Genomic DNA, 23491 nt, shown 5'->3' on the forward strand with positions numbered 1-23491 from the left:
ATTTTCCTCTCCCTTTTCCCCCTCTTTGTCATATCATGGTACAAATTCATGTCATCAATTCCTTCCTTTTTCCATACTTTTTGACACTGGTCTTGTCCCACAGTTAAGCCAAGATGAAGCTACTACATTCTACGATGAGTTGAACCACCACATATTTGAGCTGGTGTCCAGCTCTGATGTGAATGAAAAGAAAGGAGGGATTCTTGCCATAGGTAAGCATTAATAAAACGTTGTTAAAATTGTTATGTTTTTAAGTGCTGTCAATTTTGGACTTATTTAAAATCTCTTAGTTTCTATCACTATAAAATGAATATTGTTTTCATCAGTGAGTCTAATTGGAGTTGAAGGAGGCAATGCCACCAGGATCAGTCGATTCGCCAACTACCTCCGCAACCTGCTCCCTTCCAGCGACCCCGTGGTGATGGAGATGGCCTCTAAAGCTATGGGCCACCTTTCTATGGCGGGGGACACCTTTACGGCTGAGTATGTGGAGTTTGAAGTGAAGAGAGCCCTGGAGTGGTTGGGAGCCGACAGAAATGAAGGGAGACGCCATGCTGCAGTAAGTCACTAGCAGACAACAGTCACTGTGGTGTTTGCTGTTCAAATAAAACCACATATTGGTGGTGTTTACATGTGCTGGAAATGTGGGCACGTTGGGAGCTGTAATAACTTTATCTATTGCTGTAGTGAAGGCAGTGTTGAAAGTTCCTCTAGTGTGTTTTGGGTTGAAGGCACAAGTACTACTTCATATGCACTCTCATACCCCAAATATCAGCACATTCTTGTTCTGTTTTCCTTGCTAAAATGTTTCCTTTATAAACCTGCTCATGCCCTTGTAACTTTTTCATTAATATTTTCCTGCTTGATGGTCGCATTAAGCAGTTGTTGTTACATAGCTGTTCTTATGTAGCTGCATGTGGTTTAGAGGTATAAAATATTTGGCCTCTGCTCTCTGGCCTCAACTAGCTTGTGGTGTTGGAGTGAGCTAGAGAGTAGTGAAGCTTCCTAAAACATATTTTAAAAAATGTACTCAATGGCTACATTCTGAAGCGCACAAACATGTTTACACCTCCGCACATTGCAGTGTTCAAGGTGCACCTTTGCTTGATTATGTGTGAATGCAACCAGGGTGAATGCTTCATCCTCTTCACTGTGGCCTCTTTGCTCTGTTCTGTGTGCGTGTGGGTGGGTGTCGCCCAGCGTCAGCAAAACCTCCAAGCAGAGAAGCTTGACAAGATGTTGATGCAACCTGGTCACTATGTTTTTATAGAGTACTGACCCCAGACACTGTTATTATTGGCTGGGGCATCACACTCATAGTCCAGAAAAATCCTGAATGCTGCAAAATTAGAAAATGAGAGAATGTGCTTGCCTTTTTCTATGTTTTATTTAGCTTATTATGCAATTACCATTTTCCCATTTCTAGTGGCTGTAGAATATTAAACCTTGTTACTTTCCCCAGAATGTCCACATGATGTTGTTGGGAAATAACTGTAAAAGAGTACGGGGAGATGAAAACCAAATTGGCAATAAAAAAACTAAAATTCATGGTTGAGCTGTGTTAAAACAAAAGAAAAAAACAACAAATCCTACAAGCTAAAAAAAATTAAGTGATCAAAACACACATAGGATTGGTTGTGTAAAGAGGTCAGTGATTTCACTCCCAAGTTGAATGTGTTCCAGCAGTAAAATTGAAAAAGTAAGGAAAAACGGGATCTGTTTAGCTCCTTAGCAAGATGGAACCATCCATATATCAGTAGGAACACAGCGTGGTCAGTGCTCCGCTTATCTAACGAGTCACAAATACATTGCAGTGGTAGTACGGCTGACAAGATTTACAGTTTTACTATTATTTACATGCACTGTCGCTATCTTGGATTGTGAAGTCGGGGTTGGTGAGGCTGTGCAGACTTTCTGAGTTGGAAGTCCAGCTTCAGAGGGCGTTCCAGTTGAAAACACCATTTGGGAAATCTGAAATTTCGATTTGCAGCTTCAAATGGTACGCACCATAGTCACTGCAGTGGAGTCAAATGAAAGGGACAGTACCGAAAACAAGGAGAGGAAGCAGGGCACACCTACACATTTAAAGAAGCAACGTAACATAACTACATACACGACATTCCCAGCTCATTTTCTTCAGAATTCAAACAGCGACAGTCAAAATTTTACGTCAAGCTATTTTAGGATCATATGTGGATTTTGTTTAGGTGAACAGATCGTTGAAAAAGAAGAGATTAGGTTTCTCAGGTGTATTTTGGTAAAATAAAAAATGTGGAGCAGTGCACGGCTGCATTACTTTCGTTTGCAATCTCTTCCAGGTTTTGGTGTTGAGGGAGCTGGCTGTGAGTGCACCCACCTTCTTCTTCCAGCAAGTCCAGCCGTTCTTTGACAACATCTTTTACGCAGTATGGGATCCTAAGCAGGCCATCCGAGAAGGCGCTGTGTCTGCCCTGCGAGCCTGTCTCATCCTCACCACTCAGAGAGAGACAAAGGAAATGCAGAAACCACAGTGGTACAAAGTAAGACATGCAACTGTACACCGGCAAATCATGTGTTATTCTAATTAAAGTAGTGGAGAGTCTGGTTTTTTTTGGGTTTTTTTTGTTTTTTTAAGCGGTGACATGAGTGGGTTTTTTTCTGTGACAGCAAACCTTTGAAGAGGCAGAAAAAGGCTTTGATGAGACTTTGGCCAAAGAGAAAGGGATGAATCGCGACGACAGGGTCCACGGTGCTCTTTTGATCCTTAATGAGCTGGTTCGCATCAGCAGCATGGAGGGAGAGGTGAGGTCGGATATCAGCTTGGACACATTATCAGTGGTAAAATCCAGTCCGCTCACCGTCTTATTTCTCACCAGCGTATGCGCGAGGAGATGGAGGAGATCACACAGCAGCAGCTGGTCCACGATAAGTACTGCAAGGAACTGATGGGGTTTGGAACAAAGCCCCGCCACATCACACCCTTCACCAGCTTCCAGTCGGTGCAGCCGCAGCAGTCCAACGCCCTCCTGGGCTTGTTGGGCTACAGCACACCTCAAGGCTTCCCCAGCTTTGGGGCCACACCGGTACCCGCCAAGAGCTCTCTGGTGGAGAGTCGCTACTGCCGTGAGTTGATGGAGGAGCGATTTGACCAGGTAGGTTTTAACTACAGACAAAATGCATTGTAAAAGTGTAATTGTATATTAATGTAATGTGAAAGTACCTTGGACTAAAATCCTTGGCACTCAAGGACTTTAGCTGCCATGATAAATGCACTTAACAGTGTTTAGACATATAGTTTCTTGCATACTGTTGACTGAGTTTGGAATCAGATGTTAGTGAGGGTGGTCTCTGCATATGCAGCTCCCCTTTGGAAAAACATGGAAACTATTGTAATTGTTGTCAAATCATACCTCCTAAGACCCGAACTCTTCCTCGGCATGCATTTTTAATTTCTCTTTGATATTTGGTCACATTGGGCCCGATGAAGGTAAAAACACAGAATTACCAGATTTTTTATTTTATTTTTACCTTATTTTTGTTTTTAAGAAAAATAAGAGCCACATATGAGGATATTCGTTTAAAATTTAAGTGGATATCAGGCCCTTGTAGAGCAAAATTCAGTATTTTGGTCTAAATAACCCAAAATGTGATGTCCACATATGTGGACACCAGGTCCTAGGAGGTTAAGGGTACAGGGGATGTCATCAAATGTTGTCTTTATGGGGGAAAGAGTTAAATGTTTTGCAAGTCTTTGTGTCTTTGTACAAGTTAAATCTTCCCAGAAAAAAACCAAAATACGAAAATTTTCACAACAGATTTTTTTTGACAGTCAGAGTGCTGGTATCAGTCTTTGATGTTTTCTCTATGCACTAACTTGGATAGTGTGTAGGAAAATGTGTTTGTGAGTTTGCTTGAGGTTAGGCAGTTGAAGTCATACCTGTGGTAGTCATCTGACTGACAGATTTGTTACGTTTTCTGTCCAGGTGTGTCGGTGGGTGCTGAAATACAGGACCAGCAAAAATCCTCTGATCCAGATGACCATCCTCAACCTGCTTCCACGCTTGGCTGCCTTCCAGCCGCATACCTTTACAGGTCGGTTTAATTAACATATATGTGATTATCAGTTTGGTGCAAATTTTATGTGAGAACTTGAAACCATGTATTGTTTTCAATCACTATGCACATTTGGTCTATATATGGTTACTATTGCGATGTAAGTAGGTCATGGTTAGTACTTTTCAGGCCACCGTTTGAAATATCACTACCAGGGTTTCTACCGCTTGCTCAAATGAATGTGTTGTAGCTAATAGGAAAAAACGATTATGTGCCATGTGGATGTTCATTTGCTGTGCAGACCAGTATTTGTCAGACACTATGGGCTACCTGCTGGGCTGCCTGAAGAAGGAGAAGGAGAGGACGGCAGCTTTCCAGGCTTTGGGGCTGCTGGTTGTGGCTGTGAGGACAGAAATCCAGCCGTACCTCTCCAAGATCCTTGAGATCATCAAGGCTGCCCTGCCACCCAAGGACTTTGCACACAAGTCAGTTATTGTTTCTAACAATTTTAAAAAAAAATGTATCATTTATTAAATAGTGACATATTACACGTTACATTACACTGTCCCTTAAACTTAAAGCCTGAAAAAGTCTAAAATTATATTATGGGTAGAATTTGCTCAGTGGTGTTGTGAATTAAAAAAAACATGCTGCTGTCTATGCACAGTTTCACTTACTGATCTTTCATCTGTGCAGGAGGCAGAAGACCATGCAGGTGGATGCTACAGTGTTTACGTGTATTAGCATGCTTTCTAGAGCCATGGGTCCCAGCATCCAGCCAGACATCAAAGAACTGCTTGAGCCTATGCTTGCTGTGGGCCTCAGGTAGGACATCTTCAAAGAACTTTTTTAGCAATTCAGTTTCTGATTTGAATCACATCATTTTCAAATTAATGCTTGGGTTTGATGGGATTGCTTGTCTGTTGTTCTGGTCTAGTCCTGCACTTACTGCAGTGCTGTACGATCTGAGCCGTCAAATCCCCCAGCTGAAGAAAGATATACAGGATGGTTTGCTGAAGATGCTGTCTTTGGTATTAATGCACAAGCCGTTGCGTCATCCTGGCATGCCCAAAGGCCTGGCTCACCAGCTAGCCTCACCAAGCCTCACTAACATTCCAGAGGCTAGTGACGTTGGCAGCATCACCCTGGCCCTGCGAACCCTGGGAAGCTTTGAATTTGAAGGTAAGAACCTTAAAAAAAACGTACATCTGTGTGGGTCCGCTACTTCATCATCATCTCAAAATTAGCTCTGATCGTGACTGTAGACAAATGGTATCTGGTAGTGTGATGGATTCTTTTCCTGCATAAAATTTTAGGTCAGTAGCATGTGTCAAAGTCCAGGACCCAGTGTTTCGCAGCACAGTGTTGCATTGTAATACACAAGCAAGCAAGCAAAGGTTTTTTAGTTAGCACTTATAACAGAATTACAAAGTGCTTTACAACAATGGGATTAAAACCAGGGTAGAATTAGAAGAAGCAAAATAGAGCAATGGAATTTAAAGCAACACAAAAATGCAAAAAAATGGTGAATCCAAAGGAACAACATGAAAACACAGTGGAATTAGAAATGGTATATAAATTAAAACAACAACAAAAGACAGAGGTTAAGAATTTAAACTCTATACCGAATGGCTGTTGCTCTCCTCACCCAACAATCCTTTGCATTTTGTAGCTAGCCATTTTTTTATTATACTGTTCTAATGGACAAGGGTGCAGTGATAAGTTGGGCTTGCTGAAGAAATTATTTAAAGAGTAGTGGCATTACTGTCCTGAATGATCATAAGAAATAAGTGGTGCAGTTTTGCTGTCTATGCACTCTATATCATATGCAGTGAAGTTGAAAATGAAATATGTTTTTAAACTAGGCTTAAACTGTCACTCGTAAGTCATTGGAGCCGCTAGCGGTGACAAAAATGTGGACCAAAAGAAATGATTATGTGAACTGCAGAAATGGCCGGGGCAGTTGTGCTGATGACTGTGCCCATCTTTCAGTGGTCGATATAAATAGCGTCTCTTCAGTCTGTCACCGAGATGACTAGTTTTTTGTTCTCCAGCAGAGAAACTGGGGAGAAAAATGATCAGTCTTTGGTGTCATTCCTCAGCGGACTGCTGGATGGGTTTGCATTTTAGTGCAAAAGCTGGGGTAACATTGGATATTTAGTTAAGTAATTCAGTCTCCACTGAAACAAACCACCCGACTTCCTTGGTATTGAGTTTTAGAATCCCAAATAGACAAATAAAGAAGAAACACCATTATAGGATAAATCAAGTGTTGTTTTACATAAAATAAGCAACAAAAATGCTGTTATTATCTACCAGGATATTAATGCTACTAAAAAAATAAAATAATAGCAGTTGTATTGTGATTGTTCTACATGAACGTCTTTCCCCAGGACATTCCCTCACCCAGTTTGTGCGCCACTGTGCTGATCACTTCTTGAACAGCGAACACAAAGAAATCCGAATGGAGGCAGCTCGGACTTGCTCACGCCTGCTTACTCCCTCCATCCACCTGATCAGCGGCCATGTTGTCAGCCAGACCGCTGTGCAGGTTGTTGCAGATGTTCTCAGCAAGCTGCTAGTTGTTGGCATCACTGATCCAGGTAACAAATGCACAGAAAAGGAAAACGGCATTACTATGCAGATTTATTTTGTTTTGTTGCTTTTATGGTGTGAGGCTTCAGAACTGTTAACAGCTACAGTGATCCATTATGGCAACTGATAAAAAATAAAAGTGATAAAGAAAGCCAGTCTGATTTTTGTCTGTGATTTCCTGTAGATCCAGATATCCGATACTGCGTGCTGGCATCTCTTGATGAACGCTTTGATGCTCACCTCGCCCAGGCTGAAAACTTGCAGGCATTGTTTGTTGCTCTGAATGATGAGGTGTTTGAGATCAGAGAGCTGGCAATCTGCACGATCGGACGCCTGAGCAGCATGAACCCTGCCTTTGTTATGCCCTTCCTACGCAAGATGCTCATCCAGGTATGAGAGGCACAGTAATGGCTCAATATGAGTTTTATTTATTGCATTAGACATCATGTTTTGATTTATTTAAACCATTAAATTTGGTCATTAGGATTCCCACATGAACCTTAGGTTCATGTGCCAAAGATGGCATGCAAGTATTCAACAGTTTTCCAAATGCTTGGCTTCTACATTCATTATTTTTCTTGTGACGATTACCTGCTTGCGTTTCAGTTGGATACCTTTAGGGGGCAGCAAAGGCCATGATATTATGCTAAGCTGAAAAATCAAAACACACACACCTGTAGTACAAAGTCACAATTGATTTTTGTCTAAATGCCTTTGTGTTTTCCACGACTTAAGCTTATTAAATGTATTCCAGATGAAGATGAGTGCATGTGCTGTGCTAGCATTATCATTTTTTTGCAGATCTTAACAGAATTGGAGCACAGCGGTGTCGGCAGGAACAAAGAGCAGAGTGCTCGTATGCTTGGTCACCTGGTCTCCAATGCGCCCCGACTTATACGTCCTTATATGGAACCCATCCTCAAGGTACAGTTTTACAAGTTTTCCGTTGTAATGGTGGATAAGTGTGTATAAATCAAAACCAGACTGAAAGGGGCTTCATGTTCCCAGTAGGCCTATGCTAATAAGTAAAAGCTAAGGTCCATTACATCCTCATTTCCATGGGCCTTCAAATAAGTAATGATTTCAAAGTATATGAGGAAATGACCACATTGCTTTTAATTTTTCTAGGCTCTCATCCTCAAGCTTAAAGACCCAGACCCTAACCCTGGAGTAGTCATTAGTGTCCTTGCAACCATTGGCGAGTTGGCTCAGGTAAGGCTGTTTTTACTCTGTTTGTAATTATAAATCGGCTGTTTACTGCAACTAGATAAATCTTAGCAGAATTTATTGTCCATTGTACACAATTAATTATAAAAAAAATGTACATCTTTAATCTGGGTAGTTTTAATGTAAATCCAAGCTTGTCTTGAGGTTGAAGGTAATTGCAGACTCTAACCTTTAGATGTTTGCCTTGCTCTGACCAGGTGCTTGAATGGTCCCCTGAAAGCAGTCAGGGAGTCACAGTTAAAGGGCCTTTGAAGTTCAGACAGAGTGCGGGAGATGCTCAGGGAGACTCAGTGCAGGATGAGACAGAAACCCAGCTGTTCGGGAACCCAGACAAAGCAAAGATGCATGAGAATGTAGGGAGTACAGATAACAGAAACTAAACACTTTGAAAACAATCTGTCAGCGGCCTGAAAGCACATTTAAAAAACCAAAATGTAAATTTGGTAAGTGATGGTGGTTCCTAATATAATGGACTTGAGAAATTCACATGGATTCTCTGACAAACAATTTATTTAATAACTTTAATATTAGCTTCTATTATTTTTCACTGTAGCTTCCTTGAGTTTTGTGCACTTCAGTTTATCTATAAAATGTTACGAGTTCTTATAACAGTGCCCTTTTGGCTTTAGGTGATTCTACAGAAAATGGCTAATTTATAAAATTTCTGTAGTTTTGATTGAGTCTTTCTCTGCCCCGTCAGGTGAGTGGCCTAGAGATGAGGAAGTGGATGGATGAGCTTTTCCCAATTATTATGGACATGCTGCAGGACTCATCATCACTGGCCAAGCGACAGGTACACAAGGAACAACTTACAAATAAATACAGACAGTATACTCTTTTCTTGTTGATGATTAGTCAATGACTGTCTCTGACTTTCCACCAGGTGGCTCTGTGGACACTGGGCCAGCAAGTAGCTAGTACAGGCTATGTGGTGGAGCCCTACCGCAAGTACCCGTCCCTTCTAGAGGTGCTGCTTAACTTCCTCAAGACTGAACAAAACCAGGGCATCAGGAGAGAGGTATGAATAAATGTCGTGCCATCTTGGCCGATCACCCTACGTTTCCCCCACCGTAGTAATGGGAACCTCATAGGCCAGCAAGGCTTGAAACCACTTTACAGCATGCATTGAGTTAATGTGTAGATCTCTGTAGATGCATTGGATTTGGTGAATTACAATGATATGGACATGTAGCATGAAGCAAAGCACCTTTTCCATAAATATATGGAAATTTTGATGTGAAAAGTTTGAGTGGAAATTGTCATTGTTTAATTTCTTACATACGATATTGTTAAAAGTGCAGGGAATGTACTTCCCTCACTTTATATGGTGAGAAGCTTCTCAAACCACTCTTACTGTTTGGCTGTAGCACTTTTCGTTAGTGTCCATTTTCCATAAATACTTTGTTTTCTATAGCTTCCTTATATCTTTGAAACTCAGCTAAGGTACCAAATTTGGTGAACTTTTGACATAGATTATGTAAAATGACCAGGTATATACTCAATTTTGTGTTCCTGTAAGGGACCACTAACTCTGTCTTTCCAACAGGCTATACGTGTTCTGGGGCTTCTTGGAGCCCTGGATCCCTACAAGCACAAGGTGAATATCGGCATGATCGACCAGTCCCGAGATGCCTCTGCTGTCAGTCTCTCAGAGTCCAAGTCCAGTCAGGACTCGGGTAGGTCTCAGATTACTGTTAATAGAGACAGTTTTTTTTCACCAAGAGTCACAGTGTGGATTAGATTAACTTTTTATTTGCATTCCTCAGACTTACAGCAGTATTTGCAGTACAACAGCTGGAAAGTCTCTAAATGAGCACAAACCCCTTTTCACATCTCACAGTGGAACTTGGGACTGTTGCTGTAATTTTAGTGAGTCTGTATTATGAGCCTGATGAATAATGTTGTCAAGAGTTTGTATATAGACTTGATGTTATTGTAGCTTTGTGCTGCGTTTACTGCATTTATCATAATGTTGTTTGACTCTTCAGTGAGAGTTTAGGGTATTTTCTTCCAGACTGAGCTCTAGTCATTTACTTTTAATCGCAGAGTTGTTCGTATTGATGAGACATTATGATCTTTATTTGTGGGCTCCCTCCCATTGTTGGTGTTGTGCCCTTTGCGTCACAGCTGGTTGTGTTAGACAACCCCCTTTCTTTCCATCTTTCCATCATCATCAACTCTGTGCTCATATGGGATTGTCTGATGGTTGGCTTTTTCTTTCTAATTTTGTAGGATCTTTACCTCACAGTACCAAGTTGATGATGACTTTGAATTAAAACAGAAAGGCCCCAGTCAGGCACCTTCTTGCTGGGAGGTGACACCATGCAATCATGTGTGCACGTAAAATCATCATCTCGATGTAGTTATAGGTCAGTGCTCCAGAAATTGCCGTGAGTTAAATACGCCACGCAGAAGTTTTTCTTATGTCAGAATGTGATCACTCAAGTGAGGAACCGATTTCATCTTCAGTTTTAGGAATTGCTGAATCTGGCTTCCATAAAGCCAGTGAAACCAAGTCTTTTGAAAAAACACTAAAGATTATGTTTTACTCATTGGCTGTTTTACATTTAATAAATCTACAAATCATTCGAAATGGAGTGCAGGGAGGAGATAAGTCTACGCCGACAAGACAAAACACAATCTTTTAAGGTCTTGCCCTTGCATTTGAAAAGTCAACAGCATCAGCGGCTTTGGGTTTGCCTTTTGCGGGAGTTTTCATTCTTTGGGATCTTATTTCTGGCTGCTGTCTGATCTAAACCCAACTAAAAATCCTTCAGAACAAGACTCTGCCAGTTTAGAGGGAAATATAAGCACCACAACTGGAGTAGGACCTTTTGAAGTGCTGATATTAAATTTAATGTGACCCACTTTAGACAGATTTCAAGCATCTGTTTAATAGAATATCAGTGATATATGTCACTCTTTTTCTTTACGGGGTGAACGGATTACTGGTGCAGTCCGAATTTGCGTAAACGTATTACCATATCAGCTGAATAACTCAGCATTGCCTGTTAAAAGGCTTTTTGGTCAATATGTTTGTTGTAATAAACAATATGTCCAAAACAGGATTAATGACATGTTGTCATATGTTAAAGTAGTACGGTTCCTGTGTTATAATAGGGTTCACATGTGGCTTGTATGTTTTTGTTCCCCCCCCCCGTATTGATCTTAACCCAGTTGACAGATTTTTGAATAACAGTGCTAAACACAATGTGGGTGGATCTTAATATACCCTATGTTATCTGTTAGAAGTAACAAAAGATGTAAAAATGTTTTTCTTGCTCGTAGTGGGTTTTACTTTAAACTCTTGGATTATTTCTCTGAGTATGATAAAACTCTCAGAACACGACTTGGTGGTTGTGCATCATAAACGGTCTGGATATTGTGAATTTCCCTAATAATGCACATCTGTCTTCGGTCACACGCCTCGTGTGTGGAAAATGCAGATCTCCACTCGTCTGATCCAGTCATGTGTCTCAGAATGACCTTGGACAGTATGGTAATGGTTTTACCAGTTTGTTCTCCAGCTAAATAGACTGTGACCAGAACTGGAGGTCGTATATCTGTTGGCGAATTTGATTTGTTAGGGTCACTGTCTGAAACACTAGTATCTCGGACCACTTTTTTTTTTTTTGTTTTTTTTTTAAAGGTTTCTGGGAGTTGACTGTCTAGTTCCATCTCCTCACCTGACTTAAAATAAGACCAGTCACATCATTACAGAACACAACAGTCATAAAAGTGATGAAACGCTTCATGTCCCCTTGGGAGTTGCTATATTTTTTTACATGCTATTAGGAATAGTTAACCGTTCCTATTCGTCCCATTCACCTGAATTATTACACTACTCTTGCTCCATTTGGCTACACTAATGCCTGCTTGTTTGCCGTTAAAATACAGATTGCTATCATTTATCACCATCGTGAATCTTGACTTGGTGAATACTGAAATATTAAAAAACTAACTTTTAGTCCTCGGTGTCTAAGGGGAGACATTCAAGCAGCTGAAACTGTAGTAAAAGGCTGAATACCACACATTTGTATTCTCAGGTGCCTTGTAAAATTTAATAGCCCTGCAAAGATAAATGGACGACGAGAGCTGCTTTGTATTCCCTATTACAAAAATATTAATGGAACTAATGCACTAATAAAACCCCAAAACCCTGTGATCTTTTATTCTCAGCAACCCTCACACGGCTCCTTGTGCTCTTGGATCTGTTAGGAATGGAAACTTGTACATATTTTACTGGTGATGGCAGTGCCTAGGTGCTGAATGTTACTTTATGTTGTGACAAAATTTTGATTATTTTTTGGAAGAACTTTAAGTATTAGGTTTCCTACTGTCTCCAGCAAATCTAAGATCTCATTAAGCTGAATGAGGGGACTTACTAAATGCTGAAGAGATTCCATCTTTTTCTTTTACCTTAATGGTAAAACCTTGACTAAAGCGCTAACTAGATCCTGCAGTCACTGCAGTTAATTTGAGCAATTTATTGCATCTGACTGAAAGTTGTACAACAGGCTGAAATCATATTATGTGATTACGACGAAAGAATGTCCTCATCAGATTTATATTTGGCAAATTACTAAATATTTCTAGGGTTTAAGCATGGCCGCTCACAACTGTCACATTCATCAACTGCTCCATCAGTAGGACTGAAGGAGAGATGGCACAAAACCTGAGAAAGAGTCTTGCATTGTTTTTTATTTTTAAATTTTTTTAATTTTATAGTTTATATGTTTATATAGTTTATATGACAGCATCCTTCAAACTAACCAACCTCACTCTCCTCTTTTTGTAGCTGACTATAGCACCAGTGAAATGTTGGTGAACATGGGTAACCTGCCCCTGGATGAGTTTTACCCTGCTGTGGCAATCGTCACTTTGATGCGCATCCTGAGAGACCCATCACTCTCCAACCACCACACTATGGTAGTCCAGGCGGTCACCTTCATCTTCAAATCTTTGGGCCTAAAGTGCGTCCAGTTCCTGCCTCAGGTCATGCCCACTTTTCTCAATGTCATCCGGGTCTGTGATGCCAGTATCCGAGAGGTAAGCTGTTGTGTGGATTAGGAGGAAAGAGACTGCCTGACAGATTCATTATGGCATTTCTCTTATTTTGTCAGCTGTTCACAAAGCAAGTCTTAGACTCTGTCTTCTGTCTTCCTCCAGTTCCTCTTTCAGCAGATGGGAATGGTTGTGTGTTTTGTGAAGATTCACATCCGTCCCTATATGGATGACATCTTCACCCTCATCAGAGTGAGTAACTGTTTCAACCCAATCTCTAAACACTCATTATGCAGCCCTTCTTTATTTTCCTTTGAGTTAGGCTGACAGCTAAGAACTCTTAATTGCACTCAGTTGTGCTTTCTACTTTCCTCATTAGAAGTAATGTGTTTAAGGCCTCTGCATGAAGTCTTGCCCCATGTCACACAGCAGTATGCATTGTGTGTAGTGAGGTACTTAACAAGATTAAAGAAACTGTTAGTCAGAGAAAATAGGAAGTTATGTATATTTAGAGATGTTCTTTTTACTCTTCCTTTTATTGTCACTCACTGTTCACCTTCTAACTGTAGCACTGCATGTGGCTCCGATGTACGTTTCCACTCACGTTATTCAAATAATATTTAGGAGAAAAACTGCCGATGACTCATGACGCTCACACTTATCCCATGATGTGGAACAACTGCTAAAGCCATAGCCCCTGCCTGCACTTGCACAAACACAATGTCAAGCACATAATCATTTAACGAGTCACAAAATATCATATGACTGTCCTTGCGTCGGAATCTTGGTAACACTGTTACCGAAACTTTTGCAATTGCCGCAACTCCACCTGGTGGAAAGTAATTGAGAGAAGTAGACCACTGCGCCTCCAGTCCCTATGAGTTAATAAATGGCAAGTAAAACAAAGAATCTATTCATTTTTGCTCCAGTTCTGCTCTTGCATCCAGATGAGGGGGCTGGAATAGCCATTCAGGACGTACTCTCACTTCCTCTCTAGTTAGCAGCCACAGGCAGGGAAAGCAGGAAGTTGGGGGTTGCTTGAGACCTCTCGTCCCTGACAAAACGCCTTTGCCAAATCTCACAGCTGAAGCCCATTGACTGATTGATATATTGTGTGACTTCAGGTCTTCTCTACTCCAGCTATTAATATTTTTAATGTACACAGTGGTCAAACCTAGATTTTCCAAAACACTGTCAAAATCCACGCAGAGGCATGATGTAAGTCCCAGCTGACAGGAAACTGTCTCCATTCCTTGCCATCCAGTATTGTGACCCCCGCTTTGTGTCTCTAGCACGTGAACGTTTTGCATTTCCAGAGGGAACACTGATCCAGACATTTGTCTCCCACTCAGCTTATTGATAAAGCACATTTTTGACCTACTTCTGTATACCTACACAAAACCTTTTGCATTACAATACAGCATTTTCCCTTTTTTTCCACACTGTTGCTCCTCCTGTCCCAATTTTTTGGTAATATTTTGCTGTCATTAAATTGCAAAAAGAGCCAACCAAATCAAACACACAGTGGTCTTTGCACTGTGTTCATCTAAATGAGTTCTAAAATATTTGACTTGTGTTTTTGTTTTTATTTACATTTTACAAAGCATCAAAACTTTTTTTTGGGTGGATGTTTAGTACTGTAGTACAGTATTTCTTTAATTTATATTGTTATTACATACTATTAGTATTAGAAAGCATTGGCATTTGATTGTCTAAGCGTAATTTGAATTTCTGTAATGTGTGTTTGAATATACTCTCCATTAGGGCTTTATCAGAATGTACAATCTTTTAACTTGTGTTGGCTTTGATAATAATGAGCAAAAATGGGTGTCAAGTTAATGTAATGAATACCAACATTTCATTATCTGTGCCTTAGGAATACTGGACACCAAACAACCCCATGCAGAACACCATCATCCTCCTGATTGAGCAGATTGTGGTGGCGCTGGGTGGAGAGTTCAAGCTCTATCTCCCTCAGCTCATTCCACACATGCTACGTGTCTTCATGCACGACAACAGCACCGGGCGCAGTGTTACCATCAAGGTGAGTTCACTGCGGTGCAATTGCAGACGACATGCGATGTCAGTATCTGATTTGCCAGCAATAGACTAAAGCTGTGTAGTTCATTGGGTCTCATATTTTTATGAGCTTACAGTTACTGTGCATACACTGAAGGGTAGCGAAGTGTCCAACAGCTGGAATTAATAAAACAGAAGAGAAAAAAGTCAGCTGGAGATAGATTTTCAGTGTTTTTATTTCACAAAAAGCATTTAATTACTTTTCCAATTCTGCAAAAGTTGTTTAGATTCTGGATCACAAACCAATATATTGTTTTTGCTTTTCTTGGCATCTTCGAGAACATTTTTCAGGTTTGTGTCTGAAATTACGTGCAGCTTACTGTGCCAGAATTGTAGGCCGCGGCATTGCCCGTGACACGTAGATGTTTAAAATGTCAGAGCTGTAGTTGAGATTACATTTTGGTACGAGGGATTATGATTTAGTAGTTGCAGCAAGAGAATGTACTGTTTTCTTATGTTAATGTTGCCATGAATGCTTGCTCTGCAGAGTGCAGAGCTGTTGGTGAAATAAAAATTAAATTGAGTACCCTTAATTATAAAAACAGACCAAAATGTCTGCTGTGGTGCCTTGGGCATCGTTATCAGAGAAATGGTGGCTTGTGTACTTGTTAATCCCTCCATTGGAGCTCTGCATTCTCTAACTGGCAGTCCAGAGCTTATTTCCAGCGCTCTCGCTCTCGCTGTCGCTGTCGCTTTCCTTTTTTTTCTTTTTTTTTGTTTAAATGAAAGCAGTTTTGTATTCTATCCCAGTTTCATCTACACTCTAAACTACAGGTGATTAGAAAATCTGTAACAGTTTAAGAGACTATTAAGTATTTTGTCATACATATTTTTTTCTGTTTGCAAATGTGGGAATGTATTCACGAACCTACTGACCGTCGAATAGAAAGTAAACTGTGGGTGACCCGGATGATCAATAGGATGTACTTATTCTGTTTGGTGATTGTTTACTCAAAAATACATATGTAAGAAAAACAAGTCTACAGTGAAATTGAAACACAGAATGCAGACACTGGTAGCTGTATTTGCATATATTTATTTACAATGCCAATGAATCTTTTTGATACTTACAGGGGGAATAACATTTTTGTGTAAACTGGAAGATATGATGATGTCAACCAGAGACGTTCTCCTGGGAAATCTAATTTGTAGCGCTTCACTGCGTTTCTAACTCAGTATTTGGAGAATATTTCTCCTACCTTAATGTCTGCCATTTTCTCGTCTGCTTAAGAAGCTCAGAAGATTCTGAAAAGTCTCACGTACTCCCTTTTGGGCTGTTATGTTTTAAGAACTTTTATCTCTACCTTGATCTCATCTTGAGAATATGAGAGTAAATTCTTAAAAAAACAAAAAAAACAAATGTTTTATCACTACATACACTACATTGGTCTTTTATATCACAATATAATGTTGGTCATACTTATGAAGTACTGCTTTTCTTGTTAATTATATAACAGAGTTGATTAATCCCACACTTTGCTAAGTGTCTGTTTCACCATTGTGCTCATTATTGTATCAGTTATTAGCAGGCTTTTAATTCCTGAGGATTACTGCTGAGCAGTAACAAATTATTTAATTTTTAGTAACATCATTGTAACATTATTACTTTCTCCTGTAGTGACTTTTGTAATGTCCGAAAGAGCCATTTCTGAAGGCTGTAGTTACTAATGCAGTTCTGGGTAACTTGCCCAGCACAGATGAGGATAAACTTTTTTTTGTGTAGAGCAGGAAAGTACCCTAATAAATCTCAGTTATATTAAAGCAAAAAGGGTGCTGGAAAGATTTTTTAATATATAAAAGTATGATCATACTTAGTTTAACTGAAGTAAGTCAAAAGATTTAAAGTTAAACTCTGTAACTGAATAAAATCAGTGGTTAAAGCCAGCTGCTTTATTAAGACTAACTGTTGATCATGATTAGTTTGGTATTATGCGAGATATTGTGATGTAATTGGTAAACAGAATAATTAAGTAAACTCTTGAGATATCATGCATTTGTTGGAAAGACGTTGTATTTGTATTTCTTGTCCCTTTGGACTCCTTGAGAAATGACATTTTCTAAATAATTGGTGTTTTTTGTTATAAACAAAAGTGCATAATAAATTTTCTTTCAGAAGAATGAAACTTGAGAAGTGCATGATTGCACGAGTGGTGTAGTCAGTAATAAAAACCAAATGCCAACCAAAAGCAAAATGGATGTCTAGAGGATAGCGCGCCAGCAACTGATCTTCAGGAAACTTTTTTTTGGAGGAGGACTGGCACACCGGGCCAAAGTTTTGCCAGTGCTGCTGATTATCATCAGCCACACTTCCCCTCAAGTGCTTTAAAGAGCAGCCACGCAAACCAGCAGGGAGAACCGTCACAGACAAAGGGCCCTCTTTGGCCCTATTCATTTTTGTGTCTGACACCCTCCCACGCATGATTTGAACTCTGTGTGGAATTACATGCTGAGGGTTCTCTTAACTTGGGGGCAGGGAAGAAATACAGCAGCAGGCTTTGGGATCCCTTCACCTTTCTCCAAATGAATTTCAGCATCTCTGGTGATTTATACTGCTATCAGATAGGAAAAGAGTGCCACAGTGAAGGAAAGTGTTGTGCAGAATTTATAGCTTAAGGCAACACGAGAGAAATATTAAGACAGAATAATTATGTTGTTTCACTTATTGTATATTCATAATTATCAAAGCCCTAAAATCTTCATTAACAATAACATTTTAGTGCAGTGCAGAAAGCTTTCTCTCATAGACTCCCTGATACACATTCATACTCTCAGGGAAACACTAACTAGTAATTTACCATTACATTTGTTGTAATGTTACAAGAAATAGATAATACCTTGGCATTAGCAGTCTGAACAGGCTGTTTGCAGTTTTCTCTGCTTTTAGCGACACACTAACTTTTAGATTGCAGGCTGACGTCTACCAGCAGCTCAAACCATAGAAATGTATAATGATGGCCTGGTTAAAAGTTGTACTCAACACATGCTGTGTCCTTAAAAAAATGGATCTGAAAATGTGAAAACATGAAGATATAAGGATCCCGTAAGACAGAATAATGAAAGTTTAGTGTCAAAAATTAGTAATGGCCACAAAAAAACCTCCATTATGAATGTCTTAGTGTAGCATGACCCTGAATCTGTGTTATGTAATAGATTTCTTTGCGAGTTGCACTGAGTCAAAGTAAAACTTGTCATAAATCTAGTGGAGAAACTATATTAACTAGACTGAAAAGGGCCTGTGTCAGAATGGCGAGATGACTTTATTTTGCTAGCATTGGTTTAGGTTTAATAATTTAAGCTCACATCACTCTACACTCAAACTGAAAGTACAGGAGCTCAACCTTCAGTTGATTTATTGGGGTGGTGTTTTATGTTTGTGGCTTCCATCAATATCCATCAGGACCTTTTGAGGTCTAAGCCACTTGCTCGTAATACAGCAGTTCAAAGACAGCATGGACCTATAAGTAACACACTCTCCTGTTTCAGCAGCGGCAGCCAGTAGTTGTCAGGGTTTTCCCTCAAACCCTAAATCACGATTTACGGAGAGACCACAAACACAGAATCATGCGGAGCACAGTCATCTAGTCTTCTCTCCTCTGGTGCTGTTTAGTCTCAAAGTCTGTAGTATAGGATAATTCAGCAGCCCACAGACCTGAGTCTGTAACTCAGGTCTGTGTCTGGAGCCTGATCTTTAGCGCAGCATGGGGGTCATGAAATGAGGGGAGTGGGAATCAGATTTCCCGCTTGTCCACAGGAGAGGTGAAGAAAAACATACTTCCATCATTTCAAGAAGCCTTCTCCCCTGAGCTCCACCCCCACTTTTCTAGGCGCACACATACACACACTTGTACACCTCCAACTCAACTTCCTGCTGTCTCGCCGTGTGCACTTTAGACATGGGGTTGGAGAGTGGGGAAAAAGCAGAGGTGGTCATGGTATGTATTGGGGGGCTGGGGTAATTTTGATGCTTTCAATAGACGTCATCCTTTAAGACCACCATGCAACCACCAACCCTGTGTGCACATGCGCCACACAACACCATGTTTACTGTTACCTTAAGGCACTGTGAGGCTTTCTCAAAAAATGCCATTTAGGTAATGTTGGAATTTGTATGCAGTAAACATGGATGTACTCACTAATAATAGAAGATATACAGTCATTGGTGATATGTAGATTAATAATCTAAAATTGACAGAAAGCCCCAAGCAGAGGTACGTCATGAAACTAACATCAATTTTAAGGAAGGTAAAATTGATGTTTAAAAAAACCCCCAAAACCCACTAATGTAATGTTTGTATTTTACTTTATGATTTGCATCCTGTGAAGGCACAGATTCATGCTCACTCATTCGCTAACAGCTATACACAGATTTCCTGGATGGCTGGCTCGTGTGCCAGCACCTTGCTGAAATAAAACGCCATTCGACTTTCCCTTAAGAGCTCCTGAAGAAAACCATTTACACGTAACAAGCTCATTAAAGCCGCTCATGTTTAAGTGCTGCAGTATGTGGAATTAAGGAATGTGTGCTATCCTTTTCAGCTACTCAATGCCATCCAGCTGTTTGGTGCCAACCTAGATGACTACCTCCACTTGTTGCTGCCTCCCATTGTCAAGCTCTTTGATGCCCCTGATGTGCCCCTGCAGGCGCGCAAGTAAGCACTACAGCCGCAGTTTTAGTGAGGAATCTAGTGTGATAATAAAAGTCATTCTCACTTAATTTTGCAAATAAAAATGTATTTAGCATCAATCTGATGTCACCACAGAAATGGCAAATTAAAATTAGACCATCACTGTGGTTAAAAGAGGGGAAAAAAGAACAAAGCTAAACATTTTTATGTGTATGTTTTTTATTAAAGAATCCATCTGGCAGCGATGTCAGATTTTTCACATGACTTCTTGGCTATCGGAGCAGGCTGTGTCTCTAAGTCTGTGTCCTACAAACATTTCAGTAAAGCTGAGCATCCTTTGTTTTTCCTCTGTGGCTCAGGGTTGCCTTGGAGACACTGGACCGACTGACAGAGTCCCTGGACTTCACAGACTACGCTTCACGCATTATCCACCCGATCGTTCGGACACTTGACACCACTCCAGAGCTGCGTTCCACTTCCATGGACACCCTGTCCTCGCTCGTATTCCAGTTGGGCAAGAAGGTAGCCAGAGCTGTCCCCTGGGCTCTCTTTTAGATGTAGATACTATTAACTGTACTGTTCCAGTCTTCCTACTGTTGGCTTCACATGCACTGCCCCCCCTAGTTTTATTACTTCCTGCCAGACTGCTGATGTCATTGACCATTACGCGGCATGGGGTGGTGTTTACAGGAGCGGATGAGGTCACATTTACCCCTGCCTGTCCTCTCAAGCCTTCCCCTCCATTATCCCTCAAACCCCGTGTCGTTAATGTGTAGGGGAAGCTTTTGATCTGAAGTTCATGGAGGTTAGAAACAAGTGCAGGACACCCAGTTATTTACTTTATGGTGAAGGGAAAGCGGTCTCCAGACACACATACACCCTTATGTTTATCCTTCCTCTCTCCTCTTATTTTCAGTACCAGATCTTCATCCCCATGGTGAATAAAGTGATGCTAAAGCACAGGATCAACCACCAGCGTTACGACATACTCATATGTCGGATTGTCAAGGTATGGCTCGCCAGTAAATCCAGATTATTACTACACATTTTTCACACGTCTTGTAGATTATCTGTGAGCTGCCAGTCTTTTATTTCATAACCTCACATGGCACAAGGAGACCTCACATGGTCTGGCAATAAATTACATAAGTATAAATAAACAATTCATATTCAGTGCACCATAAGCAAGTCATTACCATGTCTTGTTTATCAACAGTCCCTCAGGAAGGAAATGCACTTCTACTTTCATAAAACGTGTTTTGGGGCCCGGCTCAACAGTTTGAATGTGTGTGGGCCACATGTGTGTGGCCTGCATGTGTTTGTTTATGTTTGTTTTTGTGCCTATCAGGGCTATACTCTGGCAGAGGAGGAAGAAGACCCTCTAATTTTCCAGCATCGCCAGGTTCGTGGTAACCAAGGTGACGCTTTGGTCAGCGGACCAGTAGAGGCGGGGCCTATGAAGAAGCTCCACGTCAGCACTACTGCACTTCAGAAGGTCGGAAGGAACATTTGGCATTTTTTCCCCCCATGATTAAAGACGCACACACGTCCAATGTTTATATCGGTGGCAGTGTTGCAGGTGTTTCATTTGTGTACAGCAAACAGTGCTGAAAGCTGTAGTTCAATTGTGGTGAGGATGTATGAGTCAACAAACTGGTGATAAATTAATGGAACAACGTCGTCATATGAGCAGAACACCACAATCAGTGCAGATATTTGACTGCAGAAAACAAAGGATTACCTGCTGATTTGATGATAGTTTACAGAGTGGTGTCAGACTGGCCTGTGGACCGATAAATTACACAGCGCTCTTCACTGCCATCATCAAGATAATAAAAAAAACATCTCACAGCTTACATTTTAGTCAGATTATCCCATACACATTACATGTGAAAACTTTGCGTCCACATATTTGTTCTGAAATTGATGATTTGTGACACTGGAAAGGCTTGGGGAGCTGCCAGGAAGGTGTCCAAAGATGATTGGCTGGAGTGGCTGAGGCGCTTGAGTGTTGTCCTGCTCAAAGAGTCATCCTCCCCAGCTCTGCGCTCGTGCTGGTCACTGGCTCAGACCTACATCCCTCTTGCCAGGTAAATGCAAACATAATTCCTTATGAAGCATGTACATAAAATCTGAAGCTCTGTCTTTGCATAGAGTTTTGGGCAGTCACTACTGCCAAAAGATTCTCAGTTATCAGTAGTGCAAAACTGGTCACACTTGACAATGTCAAAGGTGACTGTATGTAGCTGTATGAAAAGCAGAGTTACTAAAATGCTAAAAAAAAATGCTGTGTAAAAGCACAAAGACCTGTTTATACTGTGATCATTTTTACAACTTTTAGAATGATCTTGCTACTGCAAAATACTTAAATATTTTAATGTTGTTTTAATGGCAAAATGTTGTGTTTGTTGACCCCAGAGACTTGTTCAATGCAGCTTTCCTGTCATGTTGGTCTGAGCTGAGTGAGGACCAGCAGGATGAGCTGATCCGCAGCATTGAGTTAGCGCTCACATCTCAAGACATTGCTGAGGTCACACAGACTTTGCTCAACTTGGCAGAGTTCATGGAGCACAGCGATAAGGTTAGCAGTGACCTGATAACCTAATTAAACTAATAGCTGTGCTATTGTTTAGACATATATGTTTTTAGGGTCCTTGCAGATGTGAACAGACTCTCAAACAGCGCTTCCAAAATTAAATTATAATCCTCAAAATTTTTATATTAGCCAGAGTATGTTTTTTACATCGATCAGGTTTTGCTTCATTTAAGATTGTAATAAAATTGTCTCTCAAAAATCAAAGTGGGTTTAATGTTTTTAACTCTTGGCTTAAATAATTAGTCGTATTCTTGATTTGATTTTAAATGTTTATAGCGTCAGTGTATATCGGTGTAAATTTAGAAGTATAAATGGAAATTCATCTGTTTTAAATTAATCCACAACACAAAGTGTGAAAAATAAATGCTTTTGCAGTCCCACTGCACATGTGTTTATGATGTTGAGATAATATTCTTCTCACAGCATTTTAGAACTTAATTGTTGCGATCTTTTCATTGTGAAAATAATACAGATATTTTATTTGGTTCAGTTAATTATTTCTGCCATCAACATCACAAAATTTAATTAGCTTTTTATCAGTTTCTGTCTCTTCCAGAAAAGACAAGCACTGCAGCAGATATAGATGTGGAGACATGATACTCATTTGCTGTTATTTGTTCATCTACTATTTGCACAGTCGCATGCAGCATTATATTAACAGTAAGAAAAAGATTAACTCCAGAAACACGGAAACGTGTTAACCTTTTGATAAAATAGGAACTTTAGACTTGGCATAATAATGATGATGCTGTTACATTAAGGACTGTGAATGTTGTGGTTGGGCTGTGATTTCAGTTTCAATAGGCTCCTCGGCCACGAGCCCACCATCGAAGAATGATAGTATTCTTCATAGTTGGATAATCAGAGCCAGTGGAAAGATTGTCATTTAGAGTTATTTATTATATACAATTTCCTTTTCCAGGGCCCTCTGCCCCTCAGAGACGATAATGGCATTGTGCTGCTCGGTGAGAGAGCTGCCAAATGCCGTGCCTATGCCAAGGCACTGCATTACAAAGAGCTGGAGTTTCAGAAGGGACCAACCCCCCTTATCCTGGAGTCTCTTATCAGGTAGGAGGTGTGAAAAAGCTCAGAAGTGAATGTGTTATTTTTATGAAAAACAGCCACAGCTTACCTGAATAGGGTAATTAAAAAAGCATGTCATGGTCCACTTAACTTTTTTGTTTGTGTAATTTAACAGGTCCTCAGCCCAGTTACTGCAGTGTAGGTTATTGCTTAAAACAAACATTACACTACCCCCTAGGAGTCAGTTTTTCAATCTAATAAATAAAGAAAAAATATATTAAGCATATCCTCCTCTCCCTCAACCCTTTGA

General features: G+C 40.3%; 1 protein-coding gene across 1 annotated transcript in view; it reads left to right on the forward strand.

Annotated features, from left to right (window-relative positions):
* mtor (mechanistic target of rapamycin kinase) overlaps positions 1 to 23491 on the forward strand; it is a 76074-nt gene that overhangs the window by 897 nt on the left and 51686 nt on the right. The window contains exons 3-28 of the mRNA XM_063463204.1: positions 104 to 212; positions 327 to 559; positions 2319 to 2519; positions 2647 to 2781; positions 2856 to 3131; positions 3963 to 4071; positions 4334 to 4517; positions 4729 to 4857; positions 4970 to 5214; positions 6426 to 6635; positions 6812 to 7017; positions 7429 to 7551; positions 7756 to 7839; positions 8555 to 8647; positions 8738 to 8872; positions 9401 to 9530; positions 12653 to 12903; positions 13024 to 13110; positions 14735 to 14902; positions 19474 to 19586; positions 19922 to 20084; positions 20479 to 20571; positions 20911 to 21057; positions 21510 to 21652; positions 21981 to 22143; positions 23081 to 23226. Of these exons, the coding sequence (XP_063319274.1) occupies positions 104 to 212; positions 327 to 559; positions 2319 to 2519; positions 2647 to 2781; positions 2856 to 3131; positions 3963 to 4071; positions 4334 to 4517; positions 4729 to 4857; positions 4970 to 5214; positions 6426 to 6635; positions 6812 to 7017; positions 7429 to 7551; positions 7756 to 7839; positions 8555 to 8647; positions 8738 to 8872; positions 9401 to 9530; positions 12653 to 12903; positions 13024 to 13110; positions 14735 to 14902; positions 19474 to 19586; positions 19922 to 20084; positions 20479 to 20571; positions 20911 to 21057; positions 21510 to 21652; positions 21981 to 22143; positions 23081 to 23226 (4076 nt within the window). The remainder of the gene's footprint in view (positions 1 to 103; positions 213 to 326; positions 560 to 2318; positions 2520 to 2646; positions 2782 to 2855; positions 3132 to 3962; positions 4072 to 4333; positions 4518 to 4728; positions 4858 to 4969; positions 5215 to 6425; positions 6636 to 6811; positions 7018 to 7428; positions 7552 to 7755; positions 7840 to 8554; positions 8648 to 8737; positions 8873 to 9400; positions 9531 to 12652; positions 12904 to 13023; positions 13111 to 14734; positions 14903 to 19473; positions 19587 to 19921; positions 20085 to 20478; positions 20572 to 20910; positions 21058 to 21509; positions 21653 to 21980; positions 22144 to 23080; positions 23227 to 23491) is intronic.

The sequence above is a fragment of the Pelmatolapia mariae genome, linkage group LG20 (assembly GCF_036321145.2).
Source record: "Pelmatolapia mariae isolate MD_Pm_ZW linkage group LG20, Pm_UMD_F_2, whole genome shotgun sequence".
In the NCBI taxonomy this organism is placed as follows: Eukaryota; Metazoa; Chordata; class Actinopteri; order Cichliformes; family Cichlidae; genus Pelmatolapia; species Pelmatolapia mariae.